This window comes from Athalia rosae, chromosome 2 (assembly GCF_917208135.1).
Source record: "Athalia rosae chromosome 2, iyAthRosa1.1, whole genome shotgun sequence".
Classification (NCBI taxonomy): Eukaryota; Metazoa; Arthropoda; class Insecta; order Hymenoptera; family Athaliidae; genus Athalia; species Athalia rosae.
This window is the reverse complement of record NC_064027.1, coordinates 21,724,669-21,743,096: the sequence shown is the minus strand read 5'-3', so window position 1 is coordinate 21,743,096 and position 18,428 is coordinate 21,724,669. Positions and strand designations below refer to the sequence as shown.

Genomic DNA, 18,428 nt, shown 5'->3' with positions numbered 1-18,428 from the left:
CATATATATGTATATATATTCTCTCTACTCTCGACTGGTGCACCTTTCTCAACCCATTTCATCCTTCCCTTACTTTCTGCCACCCCCAACCCACGTCTACGTCACCTTTCGCGGATCCGAGACATCTCTATTCAACTCTCCGCGGCGAAGCCTCGAAGCGAAGAGATGCCGGGCTCGATTAAGCTCCTAGAGGTGATGATGATGACACGGGGAAACATCAGGGGTTATTGTACGTATTCCTGAAACTGGAGATAAGAATTAGGAAAGAAATTTTCCTCGATATCGCGTACACCTCATTTTATTTTCACTTCTTTATTCTCGACTCTTCTCCTCTACAGGGTCTACCATCGATGGTTCGCCTTTATTTCTAATTTTTGTTTTTTCCAATACGGTTCTACAAATGAAAAGCAGTTATTGATTGAAGACAAATTCATCGCATTCTTTTGAAAATTTCCTCGATGAAAAATATCGTTATACATAATATACTAATTTAATTTTTTTCGAAAAGACACAAACGAACCTCGATGTCATTTTCAGAGAGATGTCGATTTAGGAAATCGTATTATCCTAGCTAGGTTGAAAGCTAAAATTTTTCCGATCGACGAAAATCGAAAATTTCTGCACTTTTTTTCAACCCTCCCGCTACGTTATATGTGTATATGTGCGCATTGCGGACTAAAGGATGGGTGACTGGCGTGTGCGGAATATGAAGTGGGTGTCGGAGGTTGCTCGAGTGCAGGTAGGTGACGATATAGTACAGGTATAGCTGGGGTGCGAAAAAGGTTAGGTGAGCTTGGGTCGGGTTGGGTAGGTCTCTACTGAATCGCGAGAAGGGGTTGCGCTACTTTCTAGTATGCACTCGACCTCCATGATAAGCACCGTTGGCAGGTATTACGCTACGCCACGTCGAACTTAATTATTACAGAAGAAGATAAAACGGAACATGCACCGCGCTGTATATGCGCTCTATATTATACATATATATATATATATACATATACATAATACGTACATATATCTAACGTACATACCTCTTTTTAACCTGAACTTTTCACCGCAATGCATCTATGAAGTCTCTATGGCGGAGTGAAGTAAGCTATTACCACATTTGGTCTGACACGCCTACGATAATTATGACGAAAATTTTTTACACCGAAAGCTCTCGTCGGTACGCCGTGATACCTACTTGTTGAGAAACAAATAAAGCTCCGCGAAAATTGAGTGGATGAAAATGAAGTGGAAGACGATGGTCCGTATCCGCGAGTCGCTTTTAGCTCCAAAAATTTTTAACTAAATTTTTCCTCCACGGGAATTCAATGTATGTATTGAAAAAAAATGTGTTCGAACGCCGTTTCAACGGTGCTGAAAGGGACTTGTGAATAGTTTTTTCAAAACCATACAATTGCGTGAAAAACTGTTTTCCAAAATTTTGATTATCGGAATTGAGAAAAGTCAGTTTTAAAAATTGGAAAAATCAAATAGGGAAAATGATAATACGAATTTCGGCAATGGTTGACCTCATTTTTCGCGTCATCTTTACCGAGACGTTCGAAGCAGACAGGAAAAACGGTCCTGATGACGACAACCAGAAGCAGAACCTTGAGAAGCTACCTACTCGCACCTTCAGGGCTCCTCTTGTTGGGTGAAAAACCTCGCGAAGAGGAAGGGAAGCTTCGGAGGACTCTTCAAGTTGGGAAAAATATGTCGGATGTACTTCTTAGTCTCCAAAATAAAAAAAAATGAAACAAAGTGAACAAAATACCGTCTTACCGCTCCGCTATATAGGCAACCTTGGACAAAAATTAGCAGTGTTCTCAAAAAACAATTTTTGAGTTTTGAGAAACGCTTTTACCTCGTTCTACCAAATTCGCAACGAAGCGTGATCTTGAAATGTTCATCCTTTACTTTTTTTTTTCAGAGAGGTCATTAGGTGGTTGATAATTCCGTCGTTTGATCTTGACTCGAAATAATATAATGTCCCGTTATTCAAGCAGCTTTTCACTAATTGGAAATTCGTTGATTTTCTATTACAGAGAGATGCTCTCAACCTTGAACCCAGCAACGTGGCTAACTGTGTTTCGAAAGGAAAATCAGAGGTGAGTATATTTATTAAATATCAAAAAAAAAGAGCGACGCTAGGCAGATCAAATGAAAATCTAGGGGCGACGAAATTTTTTGTTTTCCACAAAAAAACCGATTAGGTAATTTGGTTCGAATTCGTACCCAGAAACGTAAAATCCGCAGGTGCGATCAAAACGTACACGTATCACACACAATGCATGTGTCGGTCTACATGAAATACATATATTTCGTATAAATCTACATTCGGATAACGCATATGTTTGCAAATATTTTTTTTTCGTTGTCACAATTTAACTTCAATTGATTTGCGTTCCGTTATTTGTGAAACACGCGTACGTGTGCACCAATTTACGATATCGCGTACGGTAAAACGTGTTGTTCACGTGTGTACATCGCACGATTTTGTAAGCTCAGGCTATAGCGGGACGAACCTACGCTCAGGTGCAAACCGGATATTTTCGGGACGATAAAATTCACAGGGCGTAACCAATATAACGCGAAATTATATAGGTACATATATGTACATATATATCCGCAAAATTTACGTTCAATTCTTTTTCGAAATTGAAAAAGCGGCCGCGAATACTCGCGAAAAATTTCAACCGTTTTCACCTGGAGTCCAAAACGAAAGGAGATAATAAAAAATTGCGACTCAGAAAAAAAAGGACGAAAGCTCGAACTCTCAATTCGTCCGTCCACAGCGGGTTTGAAAAATGTAATACGTTTGTTTCAGCATTTCGATTGCCGAAATCACATACGAGTCATACAACCTATGGGAGAGGGAAATCGACTGTACATGTGCGGCACCAACGCGCACTCACCCAAGGATTGGGTGATTTACGTGAGTATAGAACGCTGTTTTTTTTTTTTTTTTTTCTTTTTTATTTTAAATCCTTGATTCTCGTACGCAATTCTTGCGAACATATTATTCGCCTCTTGAATACACCGGAATCTTTTCATCATCCTCAGGGAGATGGTCTTTCTTTTCAAATACGACCATAAATTTTTCGGGGGTACAGAAGCTAACAAAAAAAAAATTAGGTACACGTTGCATGCGCAATCTCAAGGATTATTATCCTCCGGAGTGCAGTAGTATGGGCGCTCTTTATTTTTATTTTCTGATATTCTTTTAGTTTTTTTTTTTTTTTTTTTTTTTCTTTCTTCTCCTCCTTAATACAGCCACGGTAAAAAGCGTATATCGCGAAGAGCACTATATAATAGGGATGCTAGTATCTTAATACCTACCTTACCTACGTCTTACGTAATCTTCTTAGGCAAATTTCACGTCATTACGTCATATAATAGCCGGAGTCAAAAGATCCCGGCTCAATTTACGGTCTACGGCTATACAGTATTATATTATACCGAGCATTCATCCTGAAGGACCCATCTTACAGCCATCTTATCCCGGTCAAAATTTATGGCTAGGTATACGCCAATTTCAAGGATCTCCTGCCAAATACTGACCTCTACGACCTACATTTCTTATCGTAAATTTAAGTTCATAACGAAGGAACGTTGAAACGGGGATGAAATATGTGATTGAAATTACGTATTCCGTGTACCTGAATTTGACGTCTGTTTTGGTTGAATTTTTTTTCAGAGTAATTTGACGCACCTCCCGCGTCACGAGTTCGTTCCAGGTGTTGGAATGGGCATAGCGAAATGCCCTTACGACCCCGCCGATAATTCTACGGCGGTTTGGGTCGAGAAGGGAAATCCCGGTGAACTTCCGGCTTTGTATTCCGGTACAAATGCCGAGTTCACTAAAGCGGATACGGTCATCTTCAGGACGGACCTGTACAATCTTACTACCGGTAGAAAGGAATTCAGTTTCAAACGGACCCTTAAATACGACTCCAAATGGCTGGATAGTAAGTAACCGTTACACGCTTTCCTATATATATACGTGTATAGGTATAGTATATTGATGTTAAACCTGTAAACTCAAATTGCTACCGGCAACCGGTTTAATTAAATCCTGACGAATCGTTTACCCTCAAGGAATTTACTCTGAATAGTTCCGACTCATCGAAACTCCCAAAATTCTGATCTATACGGGTAAGAGAAAGCGGAAGGGTGTTATTTTATTACATCGCGGTGCCGGATTCTCCTCATCCACTTTCTTTCTTTCTTTTATTTTTTATTTTATTTTATTTTTTTTTTCTCCAAATTTCCTTTTTTTATTTTCCACCCCCCTTGAGCGCGGTGGCCTCATTTTCCCTTTATCGAAGAAGAAACGAGAGCTACTGCTTATACCCACCTAACGCCGCTGCCGCTGTTACTGCAGGGTGACGGTGATGTGCTTCAAAGTCACCGCCTCTCCACCCTCCTCTGATGTTCGTTTAGACTTTAAAGCTTTATACTTTTATGGCGTCAACCCGTACCCTGTAATTTGTCGCGGTGGGCGACCGGTTTGTTTTCCTTTCTTCTCCCCGCCACTTTTTTTATTTTCTTCCCCCCTCCCCTCCCCCCCCTCCCCCTCTCGAAGAGAGAGGTAATGCGAAGAGCTTGGGGAAAAATGGGAGCTTTTCCGTAACAGAGTAGAGATTTCGTCGAATTTCGAATCAATTGGTTATACGCGAAATCTATTCCGAAACTCACGAAAGGTTTCAGTACCCGCGCCTTATTCGCGCTGCGCGAAAAAAAGCTATCTTTCGATCCGGATGAAAATCATCCTGAAAAGGAGACGCTTCACTTCCTCAATGGACGATGTGTCGAATAATTTAAAGGTCCTTATACTCTCGGAAACGTTCGGTTAAAGTTCCCGGCTTTCCATTTCAAGTGTATTATACGTGTGTACAGTATCCCTGCAACGCTTTCCCGAAGGAGCAAAAAGCAGGAAGGGAAGGGAAGGGAAGGGAGGGGAAGGAAGAGAACCGTGGAACGAGGCGGGTTGGCAACCCAACCCTCCTGAAAATACGCGCACCGGGACCCCCATGATTAGCTATTTGTTTGGGCGTTTAATTTAAAGCCCAGACTACTCTCCTCCCTCGGCACAGAGATCCTGAATACTATCCTTGTAGTACCTGACACTTCCCTAAAATGTATATATGTACACGTACACGTATATTTATACGTATGGATATATGTATATATAAGTTACGTACACAAATATACATACCAGCGATGATGCTCTCGTGTTAAACATCACGGGCCCATTCTATATTGAGTTTGTCTATTAGCGAAAGCGTTGATTAAATACACTACCTCGGCGAAAGTGAGAAGCTGAGAGAGGAGAAAGAAAGGGAGAAAGATGGATGAGTTCGCGTCCCCGTCGTCACGTTTGTAAAGTACATTCAATGAAGACTGATACGCTATCCCTGTCCTAAACGGGGATGGAAAATTAGAGAAATAGAGAAGAAGGAAAAGGTGGCGACCGGGGACTGCAACCGCTGGATAACCAGTTGACGAGTATATATGTACCGTGAATAAGATCCTCGTGAAATTTGGAAGGTTTTATTTTTTCGCTCCGTGACTCTTTGTTAGTCCGAGAAGAGAAATATTGATACGGTATTAAAGATCGTTCAATTATGAGAACGTAAATAAAATTGTTGGAAATAAAAATTGAAAAGAGGCTTCGGGAATTGAATTTTCACGGTTCGGCATTTCTGGTATGATAATATATATATACTATAGAGATGAGAGAGGTTGGGGTTGGGGTTTGATATATTTCAAAGAATTCTTGGCTTAAAGCTTGCGGATCGAAATAAAGGTGATATCCGGGGGGCTGGTGGTTTCGTTTCGCATTCGTCTCGTCGTCTATTCGGCGGAGGGCGGAATAAGTGCGTGACATCTGATTAATTTTGAAAGGAATCTTTCGAGCGGTAGTGAAGATCCGTGAGTCGAAACGTGGAGGGTGAACTTTTCCATTCTATAATTAAATTATCTCTCTTTCAAAATTGAGAAGAGATACGGTGGAGAAGTAGAGATATATACTTTGCCATCCGCGTGAAATAGAAATGTATACAGGGTGACCCGAAAAAACCAAAAAAAACAATGTCCAATTTCAAAATGAATCGCGATAATCGTAGTAAAACCTCGTCGGGCAAAACGTCGTGATCAGAAAATGATCGCGCCAATTACGTGGAGAATTCCTCGTCGCACGTCGTCCGTACGTTTTGAAATTGACTGAATTTTTTTGGGTCACCCTGTGCGTCGATTTACGTTTTCCAATAAGTCGCTCGGTTATATCAAGCCGCGAATTTCGTTCTCAGATTTTCTCCATCTCGGTTCTATGGGAAAACAATCGCGAAAGCTCCGTAATGCCGGAATCACCGACGCCTCCTAATGCATAAACTCCCGTTCTAAACTGAGACAATATCGGTTTAACTGTTCAACCGTTATGGAGATTAAAACCTCCCTTAGTATTATTTGTCTCCATTATATTCACACGGTGGGCGAAAAAAAAGAATCGATCAGTTTCAAAAACTCGAACTTTCAGCCACGTTCGAACATCGAACGATTTTTTCCGTCGCACACGTAGAACAGTGCTCGATAAATTAATATTCTAAAAACTGCCAACTCAATAAATTGCGAGCTCAATTTTATGATCGAATTCCGTTAAAACGCCGTCCGTCGATCGGATAGCCCGGACTTTGGGCTATATTTGTGGGTGCATCATAAGCAGCAGTATAGTTTCCGCGAGATGAAAAATAATAAAAAAATAAATAATCCGGGGAAAGTATATCGAGGAAGAAGTTGTGATGTATACAGTCAAACGCTTAAGGGCTGCTGTTCGGAAGTAACGACGACCTTATTCGGAGAAACTTTATGTACCTAGATATATATACGACATTCCCATTTTTGTTTACCGAAAGTTCAATATACCAAAAATACCATAACACGAGCCACTCGACCTCGTCGTCAGCGATAAGCAGAAACAGAAAAATACCCTATAAAATATTTTAAACAATCTGCTCCGAGTACCACCTCCCTCACTCGCTTTTTGTTCTATCGATGGAACGTTGTGGGAAATTTTACAAATTCCACTCACGATCGAGTCGAGTCTCCGGATTATTATTGCACTTGGGAAGTAATCCCATTCCATTTACTCGCACAACCAACTTACATGACACAAACCGGATATCACGTGTGCCATGCGAAAGAGCTTAATTGTACAGCATGCAGTTGTTGATTGTTCGTGACCGAGTTTGCCCTCCTCTATACCTGTGCAGATATTGTGCGCACGACTCTGTACTGCCCCGTGCCACTTGAAAACCCGACGAAAAAACGACGAATGAATGAACTTTTTACCACAGGGTAAAAAAAATGTTGATTGTGAGAATCGTCGAGACATGTGGTGGTTGAAATTCGATCCTTAACTTTGTCGTTTTTGTTGTTCCCTTTTTCAGAACCAAATTTTGTGGGTTCCTTCGACATAGGAAGTCACGTATTTTTCTTCTTCCGCGAAACGGCGGTCGAGTATATAAATTGTGGCAAAAGCGTTTACTCGCGAGTAGCTAGAGTGTGCAAACGGGACACCGGAGGAAAAAATATACTGGCCCAAAATTGGGCGACCTATCTGAAAGCCAGACTGAACTGCTCCATCCCTGGAGAGTTTCCTTTTTACTTTAATGAAATACGTAAGTGATATCAATTATTGGTTTCGCGTAAAGTAGTTTCGCCTGATTTTTACGAGACTCCAACTTATCGCCAATTCACCTTGCAGAAAGTATTTACAAAGTTCCTGGCGACGACACACATTTTTACGGTACATTTACAACGTCGACGAACGGTCTGATGGGCTCGGCCATTTGTTCGTTTCACGTTGACGCTGTTCAGGAAGCTTTTCGTGGCAAATTCAAAGAACAAGCCACGAGTAGTAGCGCCTGGCTTCCAGTTTTGTCCAACAAAGTACCTGAACCAAGACCAGGACAATGCGTGAATGATACCGAAACACTGCCGGACACTGTACTCAATTTTATCAGGTCGCATCCGCTCATGGATTCCGCTATTTCGCACGAAAATGAGAAACCAGTTTTCTACAAACGGGACATCATGTTAACCAGACTCGTAGTTGATAAATTGAGAATCGATTTCGTCGGAATGGATCTCGATTACACCGTCTACTACGCGGGTTCCAGTGAGTGTCTTTCGTTAACTTCGTCTTTGAATTTCCAGCGAACATTCTCGATCCCGTCCTACTTGATGTTATTAAATTCTTTCAAGGTGACGGAAGAGTTCACAAGGTTGTCCAGTGGCTCGACGGTAATGGAGAATCGCAATCGATCCTGTTGGACGTTTTCGACGTAACTCCGGGCGAGTCGATTCAAGCAATGGAGATATCCAAAGAGCACAAAGCTCTTTACGTTGCATCGGATCATAGGATAAAACAAATAGACTTGGTAATGTGTTCGAGACGTTACGACAACTGTTTGAGATGTGTTCACGATCCTTACTGTGGTTGGGACAAGGACACGAACACTTGCAAGCCCTACGAACCTGGGTATGTTGGAAATAACGAACCGACGGATGAAACAAAAAAAGTCAGAAACCAAAAGAGGCTTATCATAATTTTGGACGTTATTCAATTTTCAGTCTTCTTCAAGACGTTTCCAACAGTACGGCGGACGTGTGCGACAGTAGTGTTGGTAAAAGAAAATTGGTAGTGACTTGGGGTCAGTCGGTGCATTTAGGATGTTTCGTTAGGATGCCCGAAGTGCTGGCAAATCAGGAAGTGCGGTGGTACCACTACAGTAAAGAAAAAGGAAGGTATCAAATAGTTTACAAGTACGGTGCCGGTGGCGATAAATTCATCGAGACATCGGAAAAGGGGCTTGTTATCGTTGGAGTTAACGAACAAGATGCCGGGAGGTACGACTGTTGGCTTGGCGGAGCTTTGTTATGCTCGTACAACATCACCGTCGACGCTCACAGATGTTCGGCCCCGGCAAAATCGAACGATTATCAAAAAATATACTCCGATTGGTGTCACGAATTTGAAAAATACAAATCGGCCATGAAGAGTTGGGAGAGAAAACAAGCGGTGAGTTTCATTCAAATTAACAAACTTCACCATTCAAATTCCTATACTGTCACTACAGTTCGACATATTAGTCTAGAATATTTCATCGGTGGCGAGCTTCCATGGAATTGGGAATCTCCTTCGAAGTTTCTTCGTCCTCTGCGTTATTTCTCAACAATTCTAATCGTTCACATTTGTTTGTTTTTTTATTCATGTTTCAGCAATGCGCGTCAAGGCAAAACGACAGCAATCAGAACGTTCACACGAACGAGGTGTACGGTTCTTCTCTGGTCTGATGAATCTTTGATTCGAGTATCCGATCTTCGCTTTCTGCTGCAGATTTTCACGGTAAAGAACAAAACAATTAATTCTCAATAATAATTATTATTAAAAGTAACAAGAATAATAGGAATAAAATTAATAATACTAATCGTATTGATGATTTACCTTCAAAATGGAGACAAATAAATCAGATGACGATTCTCGCGAAATAGAAATTCTATACATATTCGAAACGGTGAGCAAAAAGTGCACAAGTGCGATATCAGATTACCGTTTACTGATGTGTCTACATCTACTCACGTAGAATATCTATGCATAAAACTTACGGAAATCGCATCGATTGTTATTATTATTTTATAAAACTGAACCATCGTCGGCGTTTGGCAAGGATTTTAAAGCTGAAAAAAAGAAAAATTGATGAAAACAAAAACAACAATCATGAAATCATGAAATACCCAACACAAACAAATCACGACTGTACATTACGATACAAATAATAATAATAATAACAATACTAATACTAATACAATTTTTGGCTGCACAGTAGCGACTATTATTACATAGTACATACGTCGATATGACATGGTCGCTGCAGTTTCCTCTAGGGCTGCTATATTGTATAATAATAAATCGACGATCATGATAATACTAATAATAACAATATTAATAATATTAATGAAAATAGTAATAATAATAATAATAATATTAATGAAATAATTCCGACAAGAATGAGAAAAATAATGATTTCTTTTACAATCGCTTGCTGTAAATAAGCGTGTCGATATACGTATATAGGTATAAATGACGAATAAATAAATGAATGGATAAATAATTGAATAAATAACGAGGTGGTGTACATGTATAATGATAGGTCTGGGTCTAATCTAATTATAAATCATATTCTGTGAATAGAATTTTCAATCGCGATGCCAAAAATCGAATGATTTTATTACGTTCTTTGGTATTTTGACACCACGATAACTTCCTTTCTATTTTATAATTCATCTTTCACAATTAGTCTCATTTTTCATTCATTGTCAGACCAAACTCTTTTGAAATAGAAATTTTAACTTTCGTCGGGCTACGTTGTAATCCTTCCATCAAAATATTTTGCAATTGGTTTTTAACAAATTTCAGAAATCTGATGGCGAGGGAGTAAAAAGGTAGGATTTTTTTCAAGTGCGTATGCAGGCCCAATTCAGATAACATCGCTAATAAAATACCTACATACCTATATACATGCGTATGTATGTAAAGTGAGTATGTTTTCTTATAGACCTGTGATATAAATATGTATTGAAAGCTGCTGGTGTACGATTTTCCGCGTTAAAAGAAAAAAGTAATAAATAATGATTAAAATATTATTAATAATGATAACAATAATAATAATAATAATGATACGCATATGCGTATGCGTATGCGTATAACACGTTACATATTATGCCCAATAATAGAACACGTAACATATTATGCCCAATAATATTGCGGTGTTTAGAAGTGCGGGAGTACATACATGATAATATAATTGTATAATTTATTCAATAATGACAAAAGAGAGAGAGAGAGAAAAAAAAAATGAAAATAATGAACAGATAAACAAGTGAAATAAAAAATGATAGCGCACCAGTTTGTTGAATGTAATAATTAATTGATAATATTATTGATAATATTTATTATTATTGCTCTCGCACATGGCTGAAAACAATCATAAATGTCTTACTTAGAATGTTATCAACTTAAATGCATTTCACCTGTATATGTATGATTAATGTACGTGCGAATCATGAAAGCGTCTGATTTACCAGTTCAAGTATTTAGAAACAGGGAGAGAAAAGTAAAAGTCGAGAGAATAAATGAAGGAACCAACTGGCCGAAAGATATTTGAAGTAATACAGAAAAAAAAAAAAAACTTTGGAGTAAAGTAATGGTGACAAAGAACAGGCTTTCAGCTTTGGCTCTGCAGTTTAGCGAAGAATGATGATTTTTTTTTTTTCGTAGTATGAATGATAATGTGAAAGGACTCCACCTTTCTCTTCAGAATATTCCGGTTTACCCGAAGTGAATATTACACTATTCGTAATTCTTGCCTTTTTTATTAGTTTGTAAATAATTATATAAATTTTTAATATAGGTACAGTATTTTTTTATATATTCCTACTTTCATTGATGCATTTGATTTCAACGTCCGTCTCTCTTTTTTTTATATTATTCTATTTACTGCCCATTACACTTTCAATAATAATGATAATGAGTAACAAACATAGCGATGTAGCAACGACGATTACTTACGGGCAACATCGAATCCCACAAGTAAGTTTTTCGGTTGGTATTGTTGCTGTTATCAGTATTACAACAATTACTATTATTATTGTCATTATCAATGTTATCATTTCTGTACAAAGTCATTAATATTCTCTCCTTATCTTTTGTTTCGAATACAAGGAAGAAACAGAAAAAAAAAATGGAAATGTTGAAACAATAGAAAAATTAATCGATGACTCTGTTGTTGATAGTATTGATTTTTGCAATTATAAAAAATACTAAACATGATTGAATGAAACCTTTTGAAGTTTAGTCAAGTTTAGTAATAACAATTAACGTAATAATATTATTAATGATAAATTTATGACACCTATTGTAAAATACACATATATATAAATGAATTCTGGATCTAAATTATGGAACCGATTACTTTTGTATCCCGCATAACTGTAGCTATACTTTAATATACATTTCAATGGTAGTCACATCCATGGAAAAATAATTGGTCGGAAAAAATATATAAGAACAAAGAATTAGAAAAAAAAAAACCAAACAAATGGAACAGAATACGTGCGATGCATTCTACACGTAATAAACTATGCAGACATGGGAAAATAATTAAATTGTATAATAATAATAGCCACAATGATCATTCGCATGAAATAATGATTATCGATGACTTAACGATACAAATACTATTATTATTATTATTTGATCATCATGTGATTTCATTATACATATTATAGTAATATTTTATAGGTATATATGAGCTTCAAGAAAAAAAAATAAGAATAATAATAAGAATAATAATAAATGAATGAAAAATATGAAAATAAAAGTAAAATAATTCGAAATAATCAAGAAGTAATAAAAAATGAACACAAGTATTGATTAGTATTACGATTGAATATAATTTTAGTGTAATTTCAATGATAATATTATTAAAAATAATATGATGCTAATGATAATAATAACAATAACAATAATAAAAATAATAATAATAATAAAGGATCATGGTGTAAGAGAATCAATAATTCATATAAATTATGCTAACTATTATACATAAACACAGCAGAACGAAGCGGACAAGAGAAAATGAAATAAATCAATGAACGAACTCAACGATTTGTAATAGAACGTGAGGAGAGAAAAAAAAAAATAAAAAAATGATATGGAATAATATAACGATACTTAATGATAGGTTTACCCTTCGACACACGTCAGCTGACAGAGAGTCTTCTTATTCGAAAAGTCGGAAGTCGTGATTACGGAAAGCAATCTTGAAAAAAAAAAAAAATGAAAACTGAAGTTGTTAGACTTATTATATAATATAGAATTTTTAAGATACCGATTCAATATTTAACGATCAATAGGAGATGAGAGAGAAAAGAGAAAATTATCATTATTAAATAATACATATTGACACGATTTGGTCTGATCGATCGTCATACCGGAAACGAAATAAAAAGACACAAATGAAAAGATATCCTAGTAGAAGATATTTTATTTGGCGTTACGGAAAATACAAATAAGTGATCAGTTCAAGTAAAATATAATTTTAATTAACAGCCGTCAAAAAAAACTAGAACTCTAATAACAATCTTGTAATATTTATATTTTCAGTAACACCGATAGATTTAATTTGATCAGAATAAAAATGAAATTGAAGAGAGATCAGAAAAAATATACCGAGACACATTTTAGGACATATTATACCGAATTGATCATACTTACATGCAGTGTTAATTGTATAATAATGATTATTGTTATTATCATTAACGAAAATGGTTAATGATAATAATCGTAATGGTAATAACAACAATATGAATGATACAATCATTTGGTATAAATCTATATATATGAATAATGAATAATACTAATGGTGGTCACTCCTTGAAATCCCTATACATAAAATAATAATATTGATCATATATATTATTATATTATTGATGCGATAAGAAATAGCTAATAACGACTTACTATTGAATATCATTAGGAATAGCCAATGACTGTATATTAGTTTTACAAAAAGAAAAAGAAAGAAAGAAAAAAAAAACAATGAAAAAAGAAATATATACTACCTTCTTTTTGAGTTTTTTTTTTTTGTGAATTTTATCTCTTCTACTTTTGATTGGGATATCCATTTTAAACGTGACTTTTACATCGTATTTTTAGTTTATCTGAAATCAGTACGCTATATATAATCTGTATAGGTTCTAATTATTATTGATAATCATTGAAAAATCATGCACCCTACATATTATTATTAATATTGTTATTAGCATTATTGTTATCAAGATTTATATAAATGTGATCACAACCTCGAACGCCATCAACTGAAATAATCGAATTATCGTTCCTTTGAAACTCATCGTTTTTTTTACTCTGACATTACGCAAATCTGATTTATTATAATTCGTTACAAATACTCGAAAAAACGTGAGAGAAAAAACTACACTTCCCACAGAAAGACACACGTTCATTATTATAATTAAGATTAACAAATCGAACACGCGGGCGACGAAGAGGACGAACAAAGAATAAAACAGGATAACATCAGCCGAAAATTGTATCGTACGATTACCATTAAAATTACTCACATGATACATTGGCGAAAATGAAACACCTATACAAATATACTTGGGTACGTATCGTATAAGTTGACAAAATAATTCATGAGATGAAAAAGTGAAAAAAAAGAAACCAAGGAAAGAACAATTACGAACGGCGTAAGATAATTCTTTTTAGATATTCACCTATACTGTATACCTAAACCTAAACATTCAATCGCTATTTTTATCAAAAAACAAAACTAAGATGAAGAAAACAAAAGAATCTAATAATAACGATAATGATAATGATAATGATAATGATAATGATGAGAAAAAAACCAACCATGTTGAAAAAAAAATCTTTAATAGTTATCCATTGTTCACTATTGCTATAATAAAGTTTTGCTTTAATAAATGATCCGTTACCCGCGTCTGATTATTATGATTATGTCAGACACCATATTCAGGGTGGCTCGTTCCAAAAGACCCAATTGAATGTCTCGGAAATGAGAAGTTTTGCTGAAATTGAACGTCGAATCTTGCAAGTGAGCGTAACAGGTTATGGCGAACGATTGACTAAAATTCAGAAACTGACGACGAGAATTTTTTACCTAAGAATATAAATTTTCGGACGAATTATTTCAAATACAGCTACGCTTTTTATCTTACGGAAAAAGTTGGTTGCGACTGGAAAGAGAATAAAAAAAAAAATTAACGCCCTTTCGAAATTTTCCGGAGGTGGCGATATTTGTGACAAAACGAATATCTCATGTTCTTTTCGAATCCGTAAGACTTTGGTACGAAACTTTTCGCGGTAATACCGTATAGCGTATCCGAGGTATTCGAACGGGTCTTTGACGAGACATCCCTGTGCATATCCTATTCCAGTAGAATTTCCTTTCAGTTTTTCCTCAATGTTTTACCAAGTTCTTAGCCGGTTGGTGTTCTATACTGCAAATACTGCGGATGGAGGTTCCGGTTATAAAGGTATGTAAATGATATCGTACAGCTGAATTATCAGACATTAATGATAATACGTAAAATTCATCTGTATAGAGTTGAGCATTTTTCATCTGATTATCGGCTGCATTAAAATTCTATTAAAACAAAAATCTTTTAATCGATCACCGTCAAAAATATTCTGCAGAGGTATTAAGAATGGATATTACATTATCATAATATTTTAATCGCTTTAAAGATTTTATTACGCTTCTCTTTATCGGGTAATAGTTTTACATATAATATAGCTGGCGAGTTCTTCAGTCGGCGTATAATTTAAAATATAGCTCGGCCATTAAAAGAAAGATGAAATGATCGAAACGATCAAAGTTTCTTTTTTTTAATCTCCCTTCTCCCCCAATAGATCTCCAACTTATACAGCAGTTTAATTAATTCGCAATCGATGCGTATACAGGTAATTAATACCGTTCGGTTTATATACGTCCAGACAGAGTTGGTACCGAATGGAATAAAAAAAAAAAAAAGACGAATAGAATTACTCCGAAGAAAAAACATCCCCTTCGAAAGTTCTGTAATCGTAACATAAAAATTTCATCTCCCTCGCGTGTCGCATAAAATAGAAAACAAAAAAAAAAAACCGTGCAATAGAAAATAAAAAACGCTTTCCACGTCTGTGGATCAGATGAATGAAAAAAACTCGATGAAAATACTTTTTTGAAAAGTTTTTCAAGTTCGATTTTTGCAGATGTTTGTAGACTTGTTTTTTTCGCTACAGATCGTAATCGTATATCTTTCAAATGTACCATGTGATAGAGAAGATTGAATTTTTTACGTCATTTACTTTTTTCAAAAATACAATCGTTTTCCAAATTACACGTATTCTCTATGAGTTTCATGATCTAAGGATACTCCGTCGTTGGTGTATTTGGAGTTTCTTTTTCCTTTCCTGTACTCTCTAATTTTCCCGATGTCATGATCGTTTCAATGCGAAAAGTCGAGGGTTGTAAGGAGCTAAAGAAAGCTAAGTTATTATGCGCTCTGTTGTGGAGTGTGGGTGGCCTAAACGAAGGGAGAAACTTTTCCAATTGATTCGACTTAACGGAGAAGGAAATCTGAGCGTATAGGATATAGGTATACGTGTATGTATTTAGGCTGGGTTTTTTCCTTTGCAAGTGTGTAGCCATCCTTTCGATCCTTCTCACGATACACTGTACTATACTATGTCGATACATAGCTATAAAAGCCCCTTCTAAAAGGCTAAAATATCACGTGAGTAGGTATACGTATTAACCTGACGATCAACCTCGGTTGTAGAACAATGGAAGAAGATATTATCTTCTTCTTCGCAGTTGCTCCTAACCCATACAGAAAACAATGAAAACAGTTTGAAATAAAAGAGCGAAAATTGACAGGAAGTGTTATCTTCATGAAGTATACGAATTAGAAGATCACCCTTACTCATACCACTGCAGTTTGCTGCCGTCGTACGTGAGCTTTTAGCGGAACAAAAATCGTCCATGAAATAAATTCGTTTCAATTCGTCGGATTCCACATTCAACAGCTCTTAGACTAGTTTACGGTAGCTCCAAAGGAAAAAGTGATGGGAGAAAAGAAAAAAAAAAAAAAAAACGAGAGAAGAAAACAAATTCCGCAATTTCTCCTAATGCCTGACTAGATAACGTGACTCGTTTACGAAATGACTGTACCTACTAATATTAGAAATACCAACATTTCCAGAGGGGATTTACAATATTACACTTTTTGCTGCTTACTGCTTTTTTTTTTTTCCTCTAGTTTTTCACCCTCTTTTTCCCCGCACACTTTTCAACTCAACTCAAATAAACGAGAACTAGCTAGCTGGCTTTACTCTCCCTCGATAATGTATTATACCCAAATTGCAAGTAGATGTAGAGGCTTCGTGAAAACCTGACAGAAGATAAAAAAAAAAGCGCGGAGTATTTTATTCCTTCGTTTATTTGTTCTCTTTCCTTTCAGACGTAAACGCTCTAGTTGAAAAATGTAGACTAATTATCTAGCGTAGCAGTCTACAACAAATTCCTAAACAACTGACGATGGTATTTTTGGAGAGAAATTTTTTTCCGTCCTTTTACATTTCCAATCTGCAACGCGGGCTGACGATCGGAAAACTGTTTGTTGTTCGTCATTCGCGGTATTAGAGGAGGGTTCTGTTTGAGAGATATTATAGGCGAGTATTATATCAGGCGAACTCTCGTGGCCTAGGATGCTTTTGAACGTCGTAATACAAAGATTACTAGCGAGGACGTGCCTTAACATAACTCGATGAAGCTCGTACCGCGTTAATTAAATCTAAAGAGGGGTAGTGGATGAACTAAAATGGCGGTGGGTGGTGAGGGTGGAGTAAAAAAGAAGAGAAGAGGATGGAATACGGGGTCGGCCGAGAGTGCACGATGCTATTATCAAGGCGTCAGCGTTATAAGTGGCGAAGGTATTTGTGCCCGGGGTAGAAAAGAGATATATTGTTGTAGGTGTGCGTATACTTGTACGTACAAATGTATACGGTTGTAGAAAAAAAAAGAAAAAACAAAAAAAACCGAGAGAAAGAAAAGAGGGGATGGAGCGAAGGAGGCAAATTCCTCTTGCGCGATGTTCCACGTTGAATTCGGTGTATATCAAAGAGGTTAAAAGCCCCCGTCTCCCTTTCATTATTTCAACGAAATAATATTCAACGTAATCTTCAACGCTCAAACGAAACCCGGCCCCCGCCCCCCTGCCTCCCCGAAAGTGGATGCAAAATGTGCGTAAATCAAGTGCCCTGGGCTCCGAAACGATGGCGGGACAGAGTCGGACGGCGCGTCCGCTTTTCCTCCCTCCGCTCGCCCGCCGCCTGAATTGCCGGGACGAAAAATCAAACCGATTCGTGCAATCTCTCATTTGCTATTCGCACCTCGTTAACTCGCGGATGTAACGAATTCATTTATACGGTTTCGAGTCAACCACCGGCCCCCGCGGCCCCTCTTACCCTCCGCTAATCTCTTCGTCGGAGATATCGCGTCGCGTCGCGAACACGACAAACTGTATTCTACGTTACACTTGTACGTACGTACCTGTAATTGACGTACGAATAACGGAGATGATGTAATACCGTGATATTTGCGATTACTGTAACGCCGAATATTTCGGCTCTCCTAGGTAAGGTATAACGCGGAGAGCGTACAACATTTTGCGGCTTGTACAATAGCTAGTTATACCGTAACTAGATGGGTCAGAAGTTGAAGCAATTACCCCAGTTTGTCGGCTGTGCAGAAAACAATGGCGGAAAGTTGCTAACGACTACGTCACAG

The 18,428-nt window shown here is 37.1% G+C and overlaps 1 protein-coding gene across 4 annotated transcripts in view; it reads left to right on the top strand.

The window, feature by feature from the left end:
• LOC105689477 (semaphorin-2A) overlaps positions 1-14,563 on the top strand; it is a 232,362-nt gene extending 217,799 nt beyond the window's left edge. For 3 of the 4 annotated variants that reach the window (XM_048651054.1, XM_048651053.1, XM_048651055.1), the window contains 8 exons: positions 2,034-2,096; positions 2,816-2,923; positions 3,686-3,956; positions 7,437-7,667; positions 7,754-8,167; positions 8,254-8,530; positions 8,623-9,070; positions 9,271-14,563. In XM_048651054.1, the coding sequence (XP_048507011.1) occupies positions 2,034-2,096; positions 2,816-2,923; positions 3,686-3,956; positions 7,437-7,667; positions 7,754-8,167; positions 8,254-8,530; positions 8,623-9,070; positions 9,271-9,345 (1,887 nt within the window). In that variant the 3' untranslated portion in view covers positions 9,346-14,563. The remainder of the gene's footprint in view (positions 1-2,033; positions 2,097-2,815; positions 2,924-3,685; positions 3,957-7,436; positions 7,668-7,753; positions 8,168-8,253; positions 8,531-8,622; positions 9,071-9,270) is intronic. The other variant, XR_007277198.1, reaches the window with a different exon arrangement.
• Positions 14,564-18,428: the final 3,865 nt, after the last annotated feature.